We start from the raw sequence: 23218 nt of genomic DNA on the forward strand, positions 1-23218 counted from the left end.
AAATTAACCTTGCACCTGGGTGACCTTGCAACTGGAGGGACAGAGTGGGTGGGAGTTGCTCTCCCGTATCATGGATGTGGGAAGGGAATAGTGAACTGCCTTAACTAGGAACACCTGAGTGGCTCTGACAGCATCACTTACAAACAGGAGATTAAAGCACGTAAAGCAACCACAAAAGTACTTTTGAAATGCTAGATGTACAAAAAATCAAGGCAAACCTGAATCATTTTTTAGACATCCAATAGCTATTTTCCTCCCCCAGATACTGTACTTGTTTATGCAAGATTATAGTTTCTGCACTGGGAATGGAAGCTTGCCATATTCTTATGCAAGTCCCCAATTTCCCAGTAAGTAGTCACAAAGAAAAGCACGTGGCTCTGTAGTTGCTAGGAGTTGACACCAACTCGACAGCACAACTTTACTTTAGTCACAATTTAAAGAGCCATGAATGCATTTGTGCAGGGATAGGCAACCTTGACTCTCCAGTTGTTGAACCACAACTCCCATCACTCCCAACCACAATTTATTGTGGCTGGGGATGTTGTGAGATGTAGCTCAGCCACAGCCAGAGAACCAAGGTTGCCTATCCCTGCACTAGTATGTTATCTATATGCTTTGATTCCGCAGGTGGTCAGCATTATTAGCACTATCAGTCTGATGGTCAGCATTATTTGTCACCTGTTAGAAGGGGAAGGGATAACAGAGAGGACCCTGGGATTGGGGATAACAGTGTATTTCCATACACACACCCAGAGCAATTGACTGATGCTGTCAAAACTGTTGCTTTGAGTCTCCTGGAGCTAATTTCTCTGCTGCTACCTTGATGCTGTACACCGTATTCGTTGCTACTCTCCTCATGTGGCACACTGTGGTGTGGCATGTATCAGTTAATCTATGAGAAGCTGTGTGGAAGGATCCTGTCCTGATGATCTTCTGGCCAAGCTCCATGATTACATCTATAATTTCCTGAAAGCATCTATAATTTCCTGAAAGCATCAGCCAAGGTACATATGCCTATGAGATTAATTTGGACTGTCTATTTTTTAAAAAAAAAATTTTTTTTAATTTATTATCAAACAGCAAAAAAAACAACATCAAAAAAGAGAAAGAAAAACACATATGACTAATGTATGCAATTACTTCAGGCTCACAAATATCTATCCTAGGTGGCCTTCTCAGCACTAATGCTTTGACTACTGTTTCCTTTTCCTTCGTCCCAGGAACTACCAGTTACCAATAACATATTATGGACAGCACTCAGTTTTTGGTGGGTGTCTGATCTTAAATTGACAAAAGGGCAGCCCTTTTGGCGGCCCAGGAAAAACCATTTTGTCCTGTTTATTCACAGCCCTGTTTTTGCTGAGGACTGCAAGACAGCAGAAGCACCTGTCGTGCACTCTGCGCATGGCCTTCGCCTCCGAGTCAAAACAAGGCTGAGCTTGGAGCATGAGTGTAAAATCACCGGCTTCTGGCTTATTTTGAATTGGGAGCGGGGGGGAGTGTTCATGCAACTGTTTATTGGAGACCTGGACGGTGTTGCAGAAGGGAAAATATCTGAGTAGTTACTAATGTGAACTGGACACACCTAGGATGGAGAAGTCAGCTGGAAAAGCTGTTTAGCATGCCCTCATGGGGAGAGAGCATTTTATTCTGAGGCTTGCCTTTTGTATTTTCCCCCCATTTGCTTACTTGCTTCTTTTCCTTGCAACTGAAGACCTCAACTCAAGAGTGTGCCTTGACTTTATGTCAATGAGTGTTCGGCTTCTGTTATTCTTTGTTATAAGCAATAAAAGAGATATTGGGGGGGGGAAAGAATCTTTCATCTTTATTTTTACTCCTGAGGACAATGCTTGGCCTAGCAACAGCCTAGGGCTATAGAGTTCCCTTGGTTGGGTGAGATAAAGTACATGTTTCTGGCCGGCACACTCTTCTCCCCGTCCAGTGATGTTATACACATGACAAATGCACACTTTAGTTCCCTTGAATGTTAAAGGCATTCATTCTGAAATCAATGTAAACTGTGTGGGAAAATTGTCTGGGAAAATTCTCTATTTCTCCTAGGAAAAACCCTGAAATTCTCTTTTGAATTTCACTTTGAAGAAATTTTTTTATTCCAACTCTAGAACCAGACATTATAATGGGAGATCCATGATTAGAGCATCTGCTGGTTTTTTAAAATATAAAAACAAATGCAGTCAGAACCAGTGCAGTGGGCAAGGGGGTGTGGGGGTAACCCAATGGGGGGGTAATCCTCCACCCCATGCCATTTCATGAATTAATATTGCTTTCCCCCAAGCTGTAATTTGCTACATGTACTACTTACAGAATGCAAAAACTCTAGGTTAATTACCTTGAAAGAGTTCACAATTATCAAGGAGATTGCTGGTTCTCAGAATGTTGATTCTCATCTTCCAAAAGAAAAGCATATGGCCTGCTCAGCTTTGGGGCCCCAGCTGTTTTTGGATTAAAGCTCCCATAATCCCCAGGTAGAGTGGCCAATAGCCAGGGATTATGGGAGCTGTAGGCCAACATCTGCAAGAGGGCCGAAGTTCAGCAGATCCTTAGTGAAAGAAGATCTAGATCTTAGCAATGGTTACATTCTAGACAATGCTTTCTTAATGTAATTCCTTCACTGTTAGGAAGCCTGTAACAGTACCAGTTTTGGCAGGGGACTGAGTAGGTCTCTCCACTTGTATACACTTTGCCTTGAAAGGTGCAGGGGCAGCTGCCGGTAGGGATGCATTTTTTGCCACTGATATCATCAAGAATAGTTCCTGTTCAAATATATTGCTTAATTAGTTATGATTAGAAGGGAAACAAAGAGATACATTGGACACTCCTGAAACAACTGTTTTAGCTCAATTATATTATGAAATACAAGAAAGTAATATGGTTTTTAAAATTTTATTTTTTACTGTTAGGAGAGTTTTGAACATTTCTGCTAGTTAGTAGACATCTCAAATAGCAATGAATGCTCTTAAGTACCTACATGTACAGTATCTCAGAAATCTTTTTTATAACCCTGTAGAGTATGTCCGGATTATTACCTCAAATTACAAATGAGAGGAGCAGCTGAGGCTGATAGCAGGAGATTAGCTAGATAAATTTATGACTCTGCTCATATTTGAACTGAGTACTTACTCTTAAGTCACAATATCATGCCTGAACAATGTTTTTTAAAAACCCATAATTTCTCTTTTTTATATTTGAATCTTGCTGATCATCTTAATTAAAGAGGCAGAGATGTTCAATGTTTTCTCACAGTCTTTCTAAAGTCTAACCTTTAGGGAGAAAAAGACACTCTCAAGTGCTCGAAGGTTTCAAAGCTTGAGCGGCTGCTTGCATCACAACTACATGGAAGCAGCTCCAATGCAAGTTATTTCTGCAAAGCAGATCTTAATGTTGCCTGAACTATTTCAACAATACCACAAATACTCCTTTTCACTCACACACACACACACACCACCATCATCATCATCATATGAAGCTGTGATCCACCCACGCAGTGCATATGAGTTGGGGCATATGAGTAGGGCTTTTATGACAGCTTGATCTGAGCAGGGATCACCAAGCCAAAACTTAAAGAGACAAAAAGGGGAGGAGTGAAGAGAGAGAGAGAGTCTGGGGAGCTGCCACCATCCAGCTCCTTTTTTCCAGCTGAGGTGGCCCCTTCCCTCCACAACTGCCACCACCGCAGAGTGACTAGGGATCATCTTGCTCTGAGGGGAAGAGCGAAGAAAGAAGTGAGACTAAGGCTCCTGTAAAGATGTAAATGTGTGGCTTGATATATAGTCCTTTATTCAAGTCTTTTCAAGCTTTGGGAGGTTCAGCAGAAAAGTGGTATATAAATGCAAAATAAATAAATAAACCTCTTTATTTTATTTTATTTTATTTTAGAAATTAAGCACTGCTCTCTGTTCGCACTGCAAACAGCAATCAGTGGGGGCTTGATCCAGATCAGGACCACAGCGGGGCAAATGGTTAAAGCCCTCCCTCCACAGTCCCAATCCATATCAGAACTCCATGCAGCTGCTATTTACATTTTAAAAATAAACCTGCAGGCCCCAAGCATGCAATCTTATCATCTTGCTTGGCAAAGGTGAACAGTTACACGGGGTTGCTGGGAGGATGCATGAGTAAAACATTGCAAAGTATTTTGCAAAGTTAAAGTGCCCTGCAAATGATTAATAACAATTAAAATAAAATTCTTACCCTCAGGACAGAAGCAGCCATCAGTACATGGGGCTTTACATATTTTGCTCCTTTCTGGGTTGGAGCAAGTATCAGCACAGGGATTTCCACATTCCATAAACTCCAGGTTGTCTGAACATTTCTTGACTGCAATCCCAAACAAAGTAGAAGTAATGGTAAGGATAATGATCCAATTCCCACTGATAATTATGTTTAGATACTTCTAGGTCCATACATTCTTTCTGCTCTTGTGATGCAGTACAGTTATATTTCTGTTATTTTAAATAGGTGAGCTTCATGCCATTTTTGGAGAATTCCATATTGTAAAACACATACCAACATATTTCCAAGAGCCACAACATAATGAGCACAGTCCACTGTGAAATGGTGATGAGCTAGACTCATTCATTTCAATGGGGCTTGGAAATAATAGGTTCTGGTATTGTGTCTAATGGAAGAAAATGCAAAGACTCAGATTCCAGATGAGGAAGCACTTAGGAAAACTACAAGGAAGTCTAAGCAGGAAGTGCTTAGTCTGGTCTGTAAGTCTTGTGGAGAAGCCATGCACTTCCTGTACATTGCTGAAGGCAGACTTGCAAGAGCATAGATAGAACACACAATAAAAGATCTCAGCTGCTAACCAAATGTCCATAAGTACTTCATTTTAACAGTTCCAAGAAGACCACACCTACTGTCTTAGAAGCTTTCAGGCATATATAAATGTGCTGTTCCCCTCTGACCTTTCATAGGTGAAAACATAGGCACACTTGTGTGTGGCTGAGTGTGACTGGGATGAGCTCTAGCAGATCCATTAGAGAAATGACTAGCAAGCATCTGATGGGCAGACCATAGACACTGTCACTGGTGCCAGCAGGAACTGAAGAGCAGTCATCCCATATCTTGAAACCAGAGGTGCAGCTAGGTAATTTTGGAGCCTGGACCTAAAGGCCTTTGGAGCCACACACACCCCACACCCCCGCCTCCGCAAGTTAAGCATCCTCCTCCTACACACACACACCATGGCACATGCAGTATTTTTAACACATGGGTTCTTGAGGGCACAAACATCAACTGAACTCACAAGAATGTAATAATTACATTCTCTTTCAAAGAATGTAAGAATATAAAACAGATATATTTATGCAAATATGCATCAGCAGAAACATTTCTACTACTACTACTACTACTACTGCTGCTACTACTACAATATATACATGCCACTGGTCAACCAAAGTTCTCAAATTGGTTTACATAGAAAAATAATTAACACACAACTTAACATATTCCCATCCCACACATTTCTTCCCCCAATCCCCCCGATGTCTCTAATGTGGATGTCATGCTTGACCGCCCGGCGCAGGTCACAGTCATGCTTGGCCGCCTAGCTCATCATGGGATGGTGGCCACAGTGACCACACCACCTGGGACAGACTAAAAAGGATTTGGGGGGCCCCAGGGGGTGTGGAGTAGGGATGTGTGAACAGGTTCAATTCTCAATCTGTTCAACATTGAACTGGTTTGGGCCAATGGTTCAATATTGGACTGAACCCCCCCCCCCAGTTCAGTTCAATATTGAACCAAACCCCAGCCCACCACAGCCTGTTCTGGGGGTTCGAAGTTAAAAAAAATTTTTTAATTTACTCACCCCCTCCAAGGGATGCTGCTGCAACTGCGGGGGATCTCTGGAGGTTTCTCCTCTCCATTCTGGCCTCCATTGATGCCCAAATTCCCCAGTTTGGGCGGTTTTCGGCCCATTCCTGGTCTGCCTTCTATTGCAGCGGCCATTTTGGAGGCTGCTGCACATGCCCAATGGGCTTCTGTGTGGCTTGGGTCATGATGAGTAATTTTTTTAAAAAAAAGTTAATCGCAACCCCCCCCCCCCAAGCAACAAACATGGTTCGGGTGTGTGTGTGCCAAAACCAAACATGCCAGGTCTGGTTTGAGTCCAGTCCAGACTCGAATCAAACTGGGCAACCCAGTTTTGTGCACACCCCTAGTGTGGAGGCCTTGGACTTTGGCCCAGAAGGGTAAAAGCATGAGAGAGTGCCTGAAGAGTCATGAAACCTGCATTCTTGAGAGGGTGGAAGGATCAGAAGGAAAACTTAGAAATCCTGCCTAATTCAGAATTCAAAAGGCCGCCTTCTTATGAAGGTTATCAGCAACGTGTGCTTACAAGGGCCAATGCCTCTCTTCTTCATAGTGGCAACAGCTGTAGGAGAGCATGTTAGCCAATTTCTCCTCTTCAGGCAGGCAGCTTCAGCATGAACCACAATGGCCACTCTCTCTTCTTTAAACTTGCAGCATCAGTATGAAGTCACAATGGCTTGTCTCTGTTTTTCAGGCAGGCAGCATCAACACAGGGGCACATTAGTCAGTTTCTCTCTTTAGCTGAGCAGCACGATGTGGACACATGATCTCTTTCTCTTGCTGATCTGGGCAGTGGCTCTTTGGGTGCATTGGCCACCAATGACCCTTACTGAAATGGTCAACGTGGTGTGGGCAAAGAAGCAGCAGGTGAGAAGGCTTGGTATAAATCATTAAGTAAACCTAGTTCACCATTTTTTAACATTATACTAATGAAGCTTAGTTCTTGGATCAGTCATCAATAGTGGTAGCACCAGGGTGGGGGGAATTTAAGGGGGGCACAGGAGGGGCAAAATGCATTTCTGGATGGATGAACTATGTCCCAACTGTTAGATTTCCGAAACAGAAATGGGGTACCTGGGCGAGGGGGGATTACTTTTCTGAGGGGGCACTTGTCCACCCTCTGGAGTCACCCTTGATCATCAACACTGTCAGAAATGTTCAACAGACCCAGGCATCTTTCTTAGAGTTCTGATTAAGCTTATTTTAAAAGGCAGACATTACTTGATACAATAATATGATTCTCTGGGCCTAGAGCATGTTTCTTGGTCCTTGCGAAGAGGACAGGGTTTGGCCTTCTTCGCTTACTTACAGCAGAGTTCTTTGGATCTCCATTTTCCAGGGTCCCCACCCTTGAGGACACAGTCTCGGGAATACTGGCTGAGAGTACTACACACACAGCTTGCAACCAGGTCAGAATGAGAAGATTTCATAGTACAGCTGCACATATCTCCATTGCACATGCCTACATAGTCATCTATGGTAACCAACTTGGGGCAGTTCCTAAAGCTGGACAGGACTTCCTTGCACTTAGATTTCTGAAAAGAAAGAGTCAAATAGTTGATATCTTACATTTACAACATACTTACACAAATCAATAGCATTAGTGTAACTGATTAATTAGTGTTAATTAGCATAACTCCACAAAGTTAATGAAGCCGTGCTACATATTTGTGTAAAGTATGCTGATAATTTAATGTTGATTTATTAATGTGACGATCCCTGATCTGGCTTCCTGATCATGTTCTGTGCAGCAGGTACAACTAAGGACAGAAAAGAGAGAAAGAAACAAAAGCAGCCATCCCCATTCCCTTCTGTGGAGGAGCAAGCTCCATGCATGTTTCCTTTTGTATATGTGGAACAATTGCTACCACTCAGAACAGGGCATAGTTTGCAATGTGGAGCTCCTGCACCTACAGAGACAAGATGGAAAGAAGGCCGGGGCTCTTTTTATTTTAACAGTTCTGTAGACGAGGGAATTTGAGCAGGTACTCCTGAAATTCCTGCTTTTACATAACCCCTTCCCAATTCCAACTCATGTTGAACAAAAATTATTTGCACCCCTGCCCTCCTTTGAGGGATACAATCCCCAAATGGACCTTTGTGTAGTTTGTGCAAATAATAAGTGCAAGTACAAGTGCAAATAATAAGCAAGAGATTTCATAGCAGAAAAACCTTTAATCAAAAAAGACTTCTTAAATACCCAGATATTAAGGTAGTTCACACCACCTCTTACCCAGGCAGTGGGGAGGGTAGACAGGGAGGCATGGACCTCCCCACAGATAATTGGAGGTTTCTCAAACCACTGCTGCTTGCCTGCCTACATGTGTGCGGGGTGGTGAGCAGCAGAGCACCAATGGCAGAGCACAAAGCCACGCTGGGTTCTCCATTGACCCAGAAGGCAGCCCATGAGCATTGATGCAGCTGCTCTTGGTATTACAGCCTCTCTACAACGCACAGCTGCTCTTTCCCCCAGCCCATTGCCCCAAATGGTGGTGGGCCAGTAAAGAGCCCAGGTACCCAGGGACAATCGTTCATACGATCGCCTACCAAGGTAGAACAAACCATAGTTTTACCTCAGTAAAGCCCTGGCTAGAAGAGCTGGGCTACCCAGGACTGGAAAAGCCAAGGTCACAGGGCTCCTGGCAGTCTAGATGACACGAGCTGCCTAGGGTAAACCAGGCACCTCGTATTGTGAGAACAACCTTATTGTCTTCAAAAAAGTAGATAAAGCAGGCATGATGGTTACACTGAACAAGTCTACTACATTAAGGAATCAAAAGGCAAATCACTGACAGACCCAACCTTACAGAATATCAGAAAGAAACTGGGCTATGTTTAAGGAAAAGAACATCTATCTGACAAAAATAAAGGGGCGGGGGAGACCTGCATGAGAACATTTCAGCTTTCCTGGACATTAGATACTTGAGAGTAGTAATCCTTGAACATTCAGTTCCAGTGGACATTCATAAGAACAGCCATGCTGGATCAGGCCTAAGGCCTATTCAGTCCAGCATCCTGTTTCACAGTGGTTAACCAGATGCCTCTGAGAAGCCCACAGACAAGAGGTGAGGGTATGCCCTCTCTCCTGATGTTGTGCCCCTGCAACTGGTATTTAGAGGCATTGTCTAAATTTGAATTGTCCACTGGAATTCTGAGAATGTCCTGTTCAAAGTAGAAACAGGACATTCTCAGAATTCCAGTGGTCTGGAATTCCAATGGGTCTAACTTTAGCTAGTATTTCTGCCACTTTGCTCTATGTTTTCCTGACAGAACATTAACTGTAACCCTTGTCAATCATTTCCTCCCCATGTTCAGTGAACACAGGAAGAGGGGAAATGGGAGTAGGATGCTAGATGAGGATGCTAAATGAGGAGGATATCTCCCTGTACCTTGTGCTTGCCTCTGCAGAGAAACATAACTAGCTCAGTGCACTTCTGCTCCCTTTCTCTGTGTTCACTGAACATAGGGAGATGACGACCAAAGAAGGCTATGACATTGCAGAATAAAGAGATGAACACTTTGTTGTGCAGATAGCAAAGCTGGCACCACTTACATATCTACTTTTGCATTTATCTTGTTGACGAGAGTTGCCATGTTGTTTTCTACCATCTTCTTCAAGTACATCAGGGCACTTCTCCGTTGGTTCTTCTATTTTCTGAAGGTTTCCAAACTGCCTTGGGAGTAGTGGATAGCCTGTAAAATCCTACCATTATTAGGACCTCATCCTGCAGCGCCAGCATTCAATGCCATCTTCACCTGTTTCTGAGCTTGGAAGTAGGGATGTGTAAACTGGTTTGAACTGGGTCATTTTGATGGTTCAGATTTGAACCAAACCAGCCATCAGGTTCGAGCTGTAGGTTTGAATGTGAACCAAACTGGGGGTGGTTCGATTCTAACTGGTTTGTACTGGTTTGAACCTCCAAAAGTGTGTGGGGTGGTAGCTGGCACCCATGGGGACCTGCCACCCAAACCCCAAAGCAATCGGACACTCATATGATTTTAATGAATTTTTGAAATATATATATTTATTTTTTTCTTATAGGGTATAATGTGACTTGAACCAGCCCATTATTCCCTATTGTGGAGCACCCATGGGTGCCAACAACCACCCAAACCCCAAAGCAATCAGACACTCCTACAACTTTTTATGAATATTTGAAATATTTTTAATTATTTTTCTCATAGGGTATAATGGGACCTGAACCAGCCCATTATCCCCTATGGTGGAGCACCTAGGGGCACAAAAGTGGGGTGGGTGGTAGGCACCCAGGGTGCCTACCACCCACAAAACCCCAAGGCAATCAGACACTCCTCCAATTATTGGTGAATTTTTATTTTTAAATTCCTCATAGGGAATAATGAGGATTGCAGCAAATGTATAGCTTCACGTGAGGGGGGAAAGGGGTGGCCTAGAGTGGAGTGTGGTAGGTGGTAGTTCCCAAGGGGGGGGGGGGAAGGAAGCTACCAGAATTATTTGAAAGGAATTGGGCAAAGGGCTGATTTTAAAGTGATTTTTGAAGTTTACGTGTCTTTAAGGTTAGCAAATGAGAGTGGATTCATGGTTTGTCATTGAAAATCTCATATGCTACCAGAGAACACCTCAGAAAAAAACAAAACCCAGTACCCCATGGGTTAGCAACCCATGGGGGTGGTTGGCACCCTCTGTGCACTACACCACCACTCGCTCTTGGCCACCCCATCACCCCACAAGTGCAGTTATGGGCTGCTGAAACCACCATTCTTCCCTATGGAGAAAAACCTTAAAGACACTTGGGGGGTGCTGGGGTGGCCCAGAATGAGTGGTGGGCCACCCTAGCACTTTTCTTTATGGAGAAAAACCTTAAAGGCTCATAAACTTCAAAAAACTCTTAATATACAAGCAAGACCAGTCAAATCTCACTGTCAGTTTAGATACATGATATCTAAAAGCTTGTTGAAATAAGAATACTGACTAACAGAGTCACTGTTGCTGTGGTGAACATAGTATTTTGCAAATGTTCAAGTCATATGAAACAAAAGAAAACAAAAAGAGAGAGAAAGAAATCAATAATTTAACAAAAACTCCTCACCACAGGTAACAAAAGCAGACTAAATAAGGGGCAGTTAAAGGGCCATTCAGCACTAGTCTCCAGGCCTCACTGATCTGGGAAGCAATAAAATAGGCTGAATGTATAAATAGGAGGGTTTCAATTAGAAATGACTTTTGCTGTGTGGAAATTGGTTCTGTCTAGACATTATAGAATAATCTTGGACATCAAGAAGGGCATCTAATATAGTACTTTTCTAAGTGCTGTGTGGAATTTACAGTCTAATTTCACTTTCAGCTAATTATGAAAGAGCAATGTTGTAGCAGCCCTAAAGGGCCCCATTCTGGAAATAAACACAATGTGGTACAGTGGCTTGAGTGTTCATCTGGAGTTGTGCTTTCCTTGGTTCAAATCTCTTCTTAGTAAAGAGGTAAATATGCAACCTGAATGGGGTACTTACAGGGATTTGTTATGTTTCCAAGAACAGGGCTGTAAATTGAAAAACCTAATTGAAGTACAAAATTTGGTTAGTAACTAGTTTCATCACCATCAGTTAAATGAAATCTATAAGAAGGATCTTAAAGTTGGATTTGAGGATCAAATGTCGAGATTTGAGAAGGAGCTGTGTGAAAATGATGAAAAATTAGTTTCTAAGATGTATAAGCTGTTGCTTTTGGAGGACACAAGAGATGAAGTGGTTAAAACAACTATGATAAAATGGGCTCAAGATGTGGGTCATAATATAGATATGGCAGCTTGGAAAAATTATGGAAAATGGATTTAAAGATCACTGCATGTTATACTTTAAAAGAAAATTATTACAAGATGATGTACAGGTGGTATTTGACACCCAAAAAATTAGCATTAATGTATAAAAATGTTCCAAACAAATGTTGGAAATGTGGACATTATGAAGGAACCTTTTTTCATATGTGGTGGTCTTGCGGGAAGGCAAAGGCCTTTGGGGATATGATATACAGGTGAAACTCGGAAAATTAGAATATCGTGCAAAAGTCCATTAATTTCAGTAATGCAAATTAAAAGGTGAAACTGATATATGAGACAGACGCATTACATGCAAAGCGAGATAAGTCAAGCCTTAATTTGTTATAATTGTGATGATCATGGCGTACAGCTCATGAAAACCCCAAATCCACAATCTCAGAAAATTAGAATATTACATGGAACCAAGAAGACAAGGATTGTAGAATAGAACAATATCGGACCTCTGAAAAGTATACAGTGCACTGTCCTTGACTGGCCAGCAAACTCGCCTGACCTGACCCCATAGAGAATCTATGGGGCATTGCCAAGAGAAGGATGAGAGACATGAGACCAAACAATGCAGAACTGCTGAAGGCCGCTAATGAAGCATCCTGGTCTTCCATAATACCTCATCAGTGCCACAGGCTGATAGCATCCATGCCACGCCACACTGAGGCAGTAATTGCTGCAAAAGGGGCCCAAACCAAGTACTGAATACATATGCATGCTTATACTTTTCAGAGGTCCGATATTGTTCTATTCTTCAATCCTTGTCTTTTTGGTTCCATGTAATATTCTAATTTTCTGAGATTGTGGATTTGGGGTTTTCATGAGCTGTACGCCATGATCATCACAATTATAACAAATTAAGGCTTGACTTATCTCGCTTTGCATGTAATGCGTCTGTCTGATATATCAGTTTCACCTTTTAATTTGCATTACTGAAATTAATGGACTTTTGCACGATATTCTAATTTTCTGAGTTTCACCTGTATAATGAGTTGAAGAAATTTTTTAAAATGACATTTCCTAAGAGGCCAGAATCCTTTCTGCTGGGAATAACGCAAGGAGAGTTTTCCAGAAGAAACGTAACATTTGTTATGTATGCAAACATGGCAGCCAGAATAATATATGCGCAGAAATGGAAGGACAATGAATTGCCCTCAAAAGAAGATTGGTTGGTAAAAATTTTGGAATATGCTGAGATGACAAAACTTACAGTATTGATAAGGGATGAAAACTTGGAATGTTTTAAAGAAGATTGGAAACCATTCTTACAATACTTAAAGAACTATTTTTCTAATATCGACTTTTCAGCAGGGTTTGAAATTTAGTAATAATAGCAGGTTGGGTAGAGTAAAATCGAGTTTGCAATGTGGAGGATATATGTTTTGAATTATTATAGCAATGGTTGACTTGTATAGTTAATAAATTGTGCTGATTGGTGAGCAGGAAGTCAATATTTACTTAGTTAGATGTAATGGGATTGTTAAGATATTGTAAAAACCAATAAAAAATTTAAAAAGCAAATCTCTTCTTAGCAGTAAAGTTTGCTATATGAGTTTGGGCTGCTCGCTCTCTCTCTCTCTCTCTTTCTTTCTCTCTCTCTCTCTCTCTCTCTAGTTGTGAGGATAAAAACGGGATAAAGAAAAACTCCATGCTGTTCCTGTGTCCTGAACTACTTGGAAAGCCAGGATAAAAATGTGATTCAGTTGTAATAAAAATCAATATCTTACCATGCAAGATCAAATCATTATTTCCATTGCCATCATTGTTCCCACACAGACCACATGTTTTCCCCCTGTATGTATCTTCTAAATCTAACTAAGAAGAAAGAAGCAAAAGAATAAATAATGTAAGAATATTTTTTCCCCAACAAGTCAAGGTCAAAACTGTAGCTGCTTTGGACTAATTATCTCTCATGCATGGAAATGAATCACAAATGTCCCCATTTGTACATATAGTACAAGGTACTATAAAACAGGAGATATTTTCTCCCTTAAATTCTGTCTCTGAATATGAAATACTTCACTCATTTATTAAATGATGTGGGAATATTTCTCAGGGAAGAAATGTTTGCACCATACCTAGGGCAACCAATCAACATTATTCCAGTGACAAAACTAAGAGTCGTAAACTAACTGTTTATTTAAAGTAGAACTCTGACATACTGTGATAGTCTCAACAAGAAGACAAGGACAAAAGGCCTAGGGATGTGTGAGCCAGCTCTCTTCAAGCTGGGCTCAACATTGAGCAAGCCCAGTTCAGGTGGTCCCAGGTGGTCTGAATTCCAACTGGACTGGCCCCCCAAAGTGGGGTGCTGGCCCGAGTTCAAACCAGACCAGCCCCTGATTCAAAGAACTGGCTCACAGGCCAGCTCAGGGTAGCTAAAGAAAGCAGCATCCATCTGCCTCCTTACCTTACCTAGAGGTGGTAGAGAAGCGGTGGGGGGGTGACAGCAGGGGCTCCTCCAAGCCCCCCACCAGCCTCCCAAATGACAGCCCGGGCAGGATGAGGCCCAGTTCAGGCCTCAGTGCATGTGCCACCCCCAACCACTCCTGCTGCTTCTCCGCCACCTCCTCCAACCCCCACCCCACCCCACGTAGCCTTTACCATTAGGATTAGGGATGCCCTTTACTTGTAAAGGGGAATCCTCAAGTATTCCCCTTCACAAGTGCACCCGAGCCAGCTTGTGAAACAACTCAGCCCGGTTTGCACACTCCTAATAAGAACAGCCTTGCTGGATCAGGCCCAAGGCCTTTCTAGCCCAGTCACATAACTAGGAGATGAAGGCAGATCCACTTTCCTGTCCTTGTTCTCCTGAAACTAGTATTTGGAGGCATCCTGCCTCCGAATATGGAGGTAGCCTACAGCTATCAGGACTACTAGCCACTGATAGACTTATTCTCCATGAATTTTTTAGGCCTTGCTTCAAGGCATTCAAGCAGGTGGCTATCACCACCTCTCATACAAAATTTTAAAGAGCATCTCCCTTCCAAAAATAATTCCAGGAGGCACACATGGATTAGTAATACATGTAAATTAATACAACTATTGCATATTCCATGTTCATAATATAGCTAAAAAAAAAACAGGATGTGAAGACTGGCTACCCATCACATTTTACCAGTACTGAAATTCACTAACACAAATCCAACTAACTGGAGCTTCATACTAGTAGAGTGTCACCCCAATTCCATTTGAGAGTCAAGCCAAGTTTGGAAGTGACTTGGAAGTAGGAACCAATGTCTTCTATTAGAACACTCTTCAGGCTGAAGGGTAGAGAAATTCTAAAACAAAACAGAAAAAAATACATTTTTAAAAAATCTCTTATTGAAGGATAACCATATTGACCTATTAATTAAAATTCATTGTTATTTATTTATAATGGCTATGATTCCATTCTGTTCTAGGAATGGAGGACAGGAAACCTTCTGATCAAGCATCAAGAGGGAAGAAAGGGGAGGAAGGATATTGAACAGCTTGGTTTATTCTCCTCCTCTTCCTGTCTCCCATTTCATAACCAAAGTGCCTGACAGGTGCATTCCTTCCCCACTTGCATCCAATGAGCTATGCCCTTTTATGCAGCCTCTGCACACCCAGAGTAGGCGTAGTTCTGCAAGCAGGCCTGGGTTGCTGGATGTGCCCAGGAATGGAGTGCACTTATCAGATACCGAGACTGAGCAAGAAAGTAGGGTGAAGGAGGGCTCTGGGGAGAAGTTAGGCTGGCTAATGCCTGTCACTAAATCCTTGCTCCTTTTTCTGTTTCCAATTCAGAGTGGTTTGGTAGCTTAGATTTGAAGTTATTTTGATAAACAACATAGAAGAGAACATTGTGTCCGATCCTTTCATTATTTGGTAACTTTATTGTTACTTGTGAGCAGTGGGGGGGGGCAGGGGCCATTGAGGGGGCAAGGGCACAGGCCTCCAATGTTCTGGGGGGTGCACTGTACCTCCCCCGCCCTGCCCTGCCCTGCCTCTTGCCTTGCCTCACTCTTCCGTCACCAGGATGGCAGGAGAGGAGCTAAACAGAGCATCACTGGTGTATGAAAAGCGAGCAGGGAAGTGGTGGAGGTTCACACATGCGCCATTTCCCAGCTGCCTTTCTGTATGCTGGGTAACAGTGTGCTGTTTAGTTCTGCTGCTGCCATCGAGGCGGTGGTGGCAGTGGCAAGTGACAGCAACAGCAATGAAGGCTTCCCCCTTCCTGAACCTTAAAGGTTCAAGAAAAAATGATTCAGGAAAAAACCTTGGGGTGGGAGGAAATGTTGTGGCACCATAGGTCCTATCTGGGCCCAGCCCCGGATACACACATAGGCAGAAACAGGAGTATGTGAGTCCAGTCTCTTTCTCTCATTGAAATGAGAAACAGCATGTGAGCAAAGAAGCAACAGTCAAGGTGAGACGGAGAGCCATCAAGTCGGCATGCCAACTATGAGAAACCTTGTAGCTATTTCAGCAATTATCCCAGGATTGCCTGGCCCCAAAAGAGAATGAGATAATAGAAGCTGGGACAGGAATGTTTGTAGGATGCAGGTAGGCAAAATATCACATATCAGCCCGAAACCCCAAGAGTTCTGAGAAGGTGGAAGGCCTGCATTCTGTTTCATTAGCAGAAGCTGGGTCCACACAGGATATGGATCTGTACAATAGCGTCTTGGCTATTACTCTGCCTTTTTCAGTGGCATTAATCCAAAAATTCTTCACAATTCTTTACAGTGGATTAATGCCACTGAAGAAGGCTGAGTAATTGCTGGAACAAATCTGGCATATTGCTAAGAATTTTTAGACATCTTTCTGGAACAGTTAATATCAACTCACAGATTTTAAAGAAATATCCATGGAGTTTTTTTAAGGACTTCACATTGATCTTGATCACACTGACCGGAAACCTTAGGTTTTCATTTGGACTTTTAAAGATATTATCTTAGGGATAATATTAAGAATAATATTAGGAATAATATTATGCTAGGAATAATATATTATTCCTAATAGGAATAATATTATTATCCTAGTATTTTTAAAAGGAAAAATACATAAACAAATAATACAGACAATCAAGAAATGTAAAATGGAGTATTGTGGAGTATTTTAACAAAGGAATAAAATATTAAATATGACAACTAACGCTAAAATGAAAGCTAGCAGGAAAAATATCAAGAGGAAGGATGAGGACGGGATGGATGGATGACCTGAAAGAATGGCTAGAAATGGACACAGAAGAAGAAGAGCTGGCATGGTGTAGTGGTTAGAGTGCTGGACTACAACTGGGAAGACCTGAATTCAAATCCCCATTCAGCCATGAAACTAGCTGGGTGACTCTGGGCCAGTCACTTCTCTCAGCCTAACTTGCTTCACAGGGCTGTTGTAAAAGAGAAACTCAAGTATTTAGTACACCGCTCTGGGCTCCTTGGAGGAAGAGCAGGATATAAATGTAATAATAATAATAATAATAATAAATAATAAATATCATTATCCATGATTAGGAACGCAATGTATGTTTTTTGCTGACCACCATCTTCCCAATCGGAGAAGGCAGATGAAAAGAGAGGGGGAGGAGGGAGAGAAGGAGACAGAGAGGGAGAGAGATCTTAGGGATGAATTTATATACGTGATGAAAGGAGATCATTTTTATGTATGATTATTTGTACGGATTTTAATAATGTCAATTATTATGGGTAATGAGTGGGATCAATGTATAGGGATCAATGAAGGGTTATAATGTATTATTCAAGTTTAATTAAATGAGATACTTCGTTATTTAAGATTTATATATTACGATGTTTTATTTGGGGTTATTTTGTGCACCAGAAGACTGACTGACCCATGTGCCCTCATGCTGTTAGGGCCCATCTGATACACTGGCCCCTTGTGCTCACATGTTGCTACAACTTGAATGAGAATGGTGCCCTTTGAGTCAAACCATATGTGATACCAGATGTGTCACTGGTGCATCTAACATTTTTTTCTTGATTAAAATAGCAACCACACAAGGCCCAATCAGGACTAGGACAATGGCAGGTGCAGGGAGCATGTATCTCTTTCCCCTGCTGCAGCAGTCCCAATAAAAATGCACCCCCATCACCATGCTGAAGCTCCTATAAGCCCTGTGAGGGAAGCTCCCATTTGCACCAATGGAACTTTCCTTCCAGGGGAAATAGAAGTCACAGGGACAAATCCTGACTCAGATAATAGTGGGATCAAAAGGTTAAATCCTCTTCTTCCATGCTGTTGTCTCAGTCTTAATCAGCTCCTTCACAGCTGCTACTGAAGTTGTTAAAAACAAGCCCCAGCTCTGGGCTTAATGTACAGTGTAGTGTTTTGTTTTGTTTTGTTTTGTTTTGTTTTGTTTTTAGATTGTGAGCCCTTGGAGCTAGGATCTTGAGAGCATCAGCTATCAGGTGCAGTGTCTCATAGTGACCACTGGGTTTCTTTAGGGTCATGGATAAAAGTGCTAAACTCCTCCCACTTTGTTCTTCCAGTGTTAGTCTCCATTTTGTCTCTCCAGAGATGGCTGTTGGTTTTGGTATCTCTCTTCAACCATGAGCTACAGCTGAAATTAAGCTGCAGACTTTTTCACATTCATCTGTAAACTTTTCTTTAAACAAATCCTTGTCGTTCTTCAATACTAAAGAACAGTCTCAAGACCTCTTGCTTTGCTGCTTTCTCAGCAAACTGGTCTGCTCTGCTATTTGGAGACTGAACTGCCATTCTCCCCCTACAAGCCCTTTGGGGACAGGGATCCATCTTTATTTTTTATTTATCTATGTAAACGGCTTTGGAAACTTTTGTTTAAAAGTGGCATATAAATATTTGAAGTGGTAATAGTAGTAGTAGTTGTTGGACCCTAAGGTCACAAAGTGATCAAAACATTAAACAACAAATAGGCAACATTCCGAAGCATGATGTCTATAGAGTCTTGCCAAAAAATATAAATCTAGAAGGACTGTTAGTTTGGAAAGTCAGTGAAGCATACCAATGCCTGACATTTGCAGAACCAGATTAGCCAAGCAATTCTAATTTTACTGGATAGTTTAGAAGCCATTTTCCTCCAGTCAATAGATATATACTTTTGATTGGATATTTATTTTCTATACAGTCTATACAGTACATTCTATACATTCTATACAGTATGAGAGTTTCACAAATAATCCTTAGTTTGACATTTCTTAATATGAGGCAAAGCATTTCAGACCTTTAATGGAGATAACTACATTTGACGAGTAGACTGAACTTGAACCTTATGTGAGCAGTGGGGTGCCCCTACACCTATACTAGCTACAAAGCAGGGGAGTGTCTGTCAGAGAAGGTTTCTCCCCTCCCATAATGATGTGAAAGATGAGATGAGAGCTGGTCTTGTGTTAGCAAGCATGACTTGTCCCCTTAGTAGCACTGTCTTAGTAGCACTGTCTGTCTAATTGGGGACTAGAAGTGTGAGCACTGGAAGATATTCCCCTCAGGGGATGGAGCCACTCTGGGAAGAGCAGAAGGTTTCAAGTTCTCTTCCTGGCTACTCCAACATAGGGCTGAGAGAGATTCTTGCCTGCAACCTTGGAGAAGCCACTGCCAGTCTGTGAAGTCCAGCGCCGTCCCTTGGGTGTGTGTGTGTGTGAAGGGGTGAAGGGGCCTGCCTCCTGTGTCTGATGTCAGGCGCTGCTGCAGGGGGCGTGGCCTCACTCTGAAATGAGCTTCGCTCTGAAAAGGGGCTGCACACCCCTACTGAAGTTCTCTCTGACATAGAAGGCAGACCTTATAGATGGCAGCTGCACTCATGCTTACAAGGGGGAAAGTGAGGAGGAAGCCCTGCCCCCTGCTGTCATTCATCCCCAACAAACATGCTTACAGAACCATTGGTCTGAAAAAGCTAGCACCATAAGAACATTCAACAGCAGTTCTGGGAGCTGCAACTGGATTGATCCAGGTTGCAGCTCATGGAATTGCCATAACATGCTTATACCACCACCCGCTTCAAACAGATTATTATTATTATTTATTATTATTTATTCGATTTCTATACCACCCTTTCAAAAATGGCTCAGGGCAGTTAACACAGAGAAATAATAAATAAATAAGATGGATCCCTGTCCCCAAAGGGCTCACAATCTAAAAAGAAACATAAGATAGACACCAGCAACAGTCACTGCAGGTACTGTGCTGGGGGTGGATAGGACCAGTTACTCTCCCCCTGCTAAATAAAGAGAATGTTAAAAGGTGCCTCTTTGCAAGTTAGAAGGGGTTACAGATGATGCTGTAAGCATGTTTGTTGGGCACAAGTGTCAATGGCAGGGTGGGACCTCCTCCCCGCATGACTGCCCTCTATAATGTCTGGAGAGGGCTACAGGGTCCTTCCACCCCAGGAAACAACAAACCTATGCAAGATGGAGATGTTTTCCTGATGATTCACAGTTACATTATATGACCACTCAAGTTCTTTTCCTTGAACACATATTCATAAAAGTGGGCATAACTGTTTAATGAGGCATACTTTAATATGGTACATAGCATTCAGAGATTGGGTTTTCCAGCGGAATGAAAGCAACAATAGTATTATTTCCTTTTGTTATATGTTTATACTAGCATCCAAGAGCTGAGAAAGATTTCAGTCAGTACGCAAACATCCTCCACATTTCCCATCTTAGTAATCAGGAAAGGTTGCCCCATGGAGATCGCATCTGTGATGCTATTTTGCCTCTCTTAGCTTGTGTAGAAGGCTGGCAGCTAAAGTGTTTGTTAATGAATAACTGCAGCCCCTGAGGGGTTTCTTCCTGCCTCCCTTGGACCATGTGATACAAGAATAGTAACAAGAACTGTAGATGGAGCTGACATGACAATCCTGGTTAAGTGTCCACTATGTGTGTTGAGCCGCAGCTAGGCAAATGCTTCACAACACAAATGAGAAAGAAGTTTGCTTTTCTCCAAGAAGTGCTGCCCATGGGACATTCATTTCTGTTTAGGACAGATGCTATGGATCTGTTTTGATCTCTCACTGTGGAGAGCAATAAAAGGTTAGTGGCTGTCAGGTAATCTGCTCCTCTTGGTCCTCTGATGCAAACCACCATCGTACAGCAAGCTGTTTGTCACCTGAACTTCTCATTTTAGGAAAAAGCAGAAATCTCAAATTCTGAAAAACCTAACCCTCCCAGCTGGAATCTTCACTTACCACAGTAACGCACTTCCAGTGGAATTTGGTGTTGGTTTTTGTGTATGGGTGTATTGAGTAACCACTGGCCAGAGTAACCACTGGCCTTTTAGTATCACAGGTCTTTTATTAAATAAGCCTAAACTAATGCTCATCACAGTTCCTTGCCATTGACTGGGATAGTTCTTGTCTTTCTGGTTATAACTCTGAACAAAGAGTGTGGGAAAACAACCTCTGGACAAGGCCTCATCTGGAGCCACAACTACATGAAATTATTACTCAAAGCAGGTTATCTGATATCAGACTCTAGAAAGGACTACATCTCTGTTCATAGCATACAAGAGTGTTCTTAAGAAAACTGAATATCACAAAAAGAAGTTGAGCCAACTTACTCTTTCCCATTGGCTGTGATGGCTGATGCTTTCCCCTCCAAAAGCACACCATCGATGGAGGCAGTGAAATAGATTGCAGTCCCATTTTTGATGCTCCTTCTAATCTGGATATTGAAGTCCTGATCATTGTGATTGCAGTGTGAAGCAAAAATATAACTGCATGTTCCAAGGAAGTCAAATTTTACACGGTCAAATGTCTGAAAGTGGAAGTTACCCCAGGTGGAGCATTGACTCATGGTGACTGCAGAACGCTGAACTGCAGAGAGAATCAAGGTGGTGAGAACCACAGAGGGCACTCCAAGCATTGACACAGCATCAAGTCTGCACATCTTGAGGGAGATGCTGAAAGGAGCCATAGGCAGTTCACTCCCCTTCCCCAACACACATATTCAACCAAAGCAAACGTTTAAACACCCATCATGCACATCTTTCTATCAGACAAGGCTGAGTTATGTACCAAGTTGAAATAACCATATTATCTTCCCAGAACACTACTAGCAATTTTTATTTTATTTTATTTTATTTTTGCATTTGGTCTTGTGGCACAGGATAAGATTAGAAACAAAAGGTTTGCATCTTAAGACCAAAGGGAAATAGCCAAGAAGTAGAGACACAGGGCTGGCCTAGGAAGTAGGGTGTGTGGGGGGGGGGAGGGGGGAGACAGTGAAGGAGGGGCAGGGAGATGGAGGCATTGGTGAGCAAAGTGACCCAGAACAGGCTGAGCTGGTGGCTTTCTGTGAAGTAGTGGGTAACAAGCAAGGGATGAAGATGCTGTAGATCCATCCCTTTTCTGAGGCGATCTCTGCTTTCTTCCTGGGGGGATTGGCAATAGTGTCCACCCACCAGGGGAGTTTGTGCCCCCAAGATAACAATGAATAAGAGTTGAATGTGCAGCAACTGGATTAGAATGTACATTCCTAGAATAGCTCCCCTTTGGGGCCATTGAAATCCCTAGGGTGGTTCTCATACATAATGCTTAAATCAGCTTTTACTTTTAAAAGTCTGCAAAATGAATGTAAATCCTCCATTAGCAAGAATGTATGTTCATGTTAGTGGGATATAAATGTAAACAAAACAAAATATGTTCTCTATGCTGTTCTGTCTAGTGCTGTGATAAATGTTCAGTACATTTTCATGATTTCATTTTTAATGCTTTTGAGGAGAAGGCAAAGGGGTCACTTTTCAAACCCCTTTGGAAAGGGTGCAAAATTGTTTGCAAAGGTGTGGGTATTGGAGGAAGAGGGAATGAACCCCCGTTTACCTGTTACCCTTGGTAATAGAGACACATCCCTTCTTTCATCCACAGAGTAAGGGCAATGGGAGGACCATTTATTCTCAGCAACATAATCACACAGACAGATTTGATTGGTGGCAATGCCATGATGTCATGTTCACTTCATGATCCCTGATTGGCTGGAATCATGCAGTGAATTCCACATCCTTTCCACATATAAGAGGAGCACTGAAACAGCAGCAGCAGCACATTGGAGAAGCAATAGCTGTGAACAGAGGTAAAAATGCAAAAGAATGTAAAGCAGAGTTGTTTTCAAACTCCTTGAGGTCATTCACACAATAAAAAAGCTGTGTTCTACCCAGATTTGGGAGCTGTGTGTGCTCCCAATTTTCAGTTGTATGGAAGCAAGTTAAGATGAAAACCTGGGTAGAAGTGATTGTCTGGAAGCAAGGTAGAACTTTTCCTCCTCTTTCCCAAGGGGAAGGAACCAGAAAAACCCTCATCACCAATGCTGACTGTGGAAGCAGAACTGGTAGTGAGGATGAACTGGGCAATGAAGATTTCCAGAAATCTGTACCTCTTCCTCCAGAGATGGGCCCCCTGAGCCAAACTCACCTGAGGGAGTTGGATCAAGATGTACCAGAAACCTCTCACTTTTCTGTACCTGCTTGTCAGATATTGGGACAAAACATGCTGGACAAGAGGTGGCTGAGTGGAGTGCTTAGCTCCAGACCTAAGGTCTGCCCCTTTAAAGATCTATACTCTGCAATGGAGGAGTGGAGCCTGAGGGACATAGTCAGCAACAAGAGATATAAAAGGGCTC

At 42.4% G+C, this 23218-nt stretch overlaps 1 protein-coding gene across 1 annotated transcript in view; it reads right to left on the reverse strand.

Moving 5' to 3' along the window:
* The window catches only part of LOC128324021 (mucin-5B-like), a 109398-nt gene extending 87908 nt beyond the window's left edge, over positions 1-21490 (reverse strand). The window contains exons 1-7 of the mRNA XM_053248138.1: positions 21162-21490; positions 14806-14920; positions 13367-13454; positions 9228-9325; positions 7148-7373; positions 4213-4338; positions 2657-2774 (exon numbers count right to left, since the gene is read on the reverse strand). Of these exons, the coding sequence (XP_053104113.1) occupies positions 2657-2774; positions 4213-4338; positions 7148-7373; positions 9228-9325; positions 13367-13454; positions 14806-14920; positions 21162-21490 (1100 nt within the window). The remainder of the gene's footprint in view (positions 1-2656; positions 2775-4212; positions 4339-7147; positions 7374-9227; positions 9326-13366; positions 13455-14805; positions 14921-21161) is intronic.
* Between the last annotated feature and the right edge of the window lie 1728 nt (positions 21491-23218).

The sequence above is a fragment of the Hemicordylus capensis genome, chromosome 1 (assembly GCF_027244095.1).
Source record: "Hemicordylus capensis ecotype Gifberg chromosome 1, rHemCap1.1.pri, whole genome shotgun sequence".
NCBI classification, from domain to species: domain Eukaryota; kingdom Metazoa; phylum Chordata; class Lepidosauria; order Squamata; family Cordylidae; genus Hemicordylus; species Hemicordylus capensis.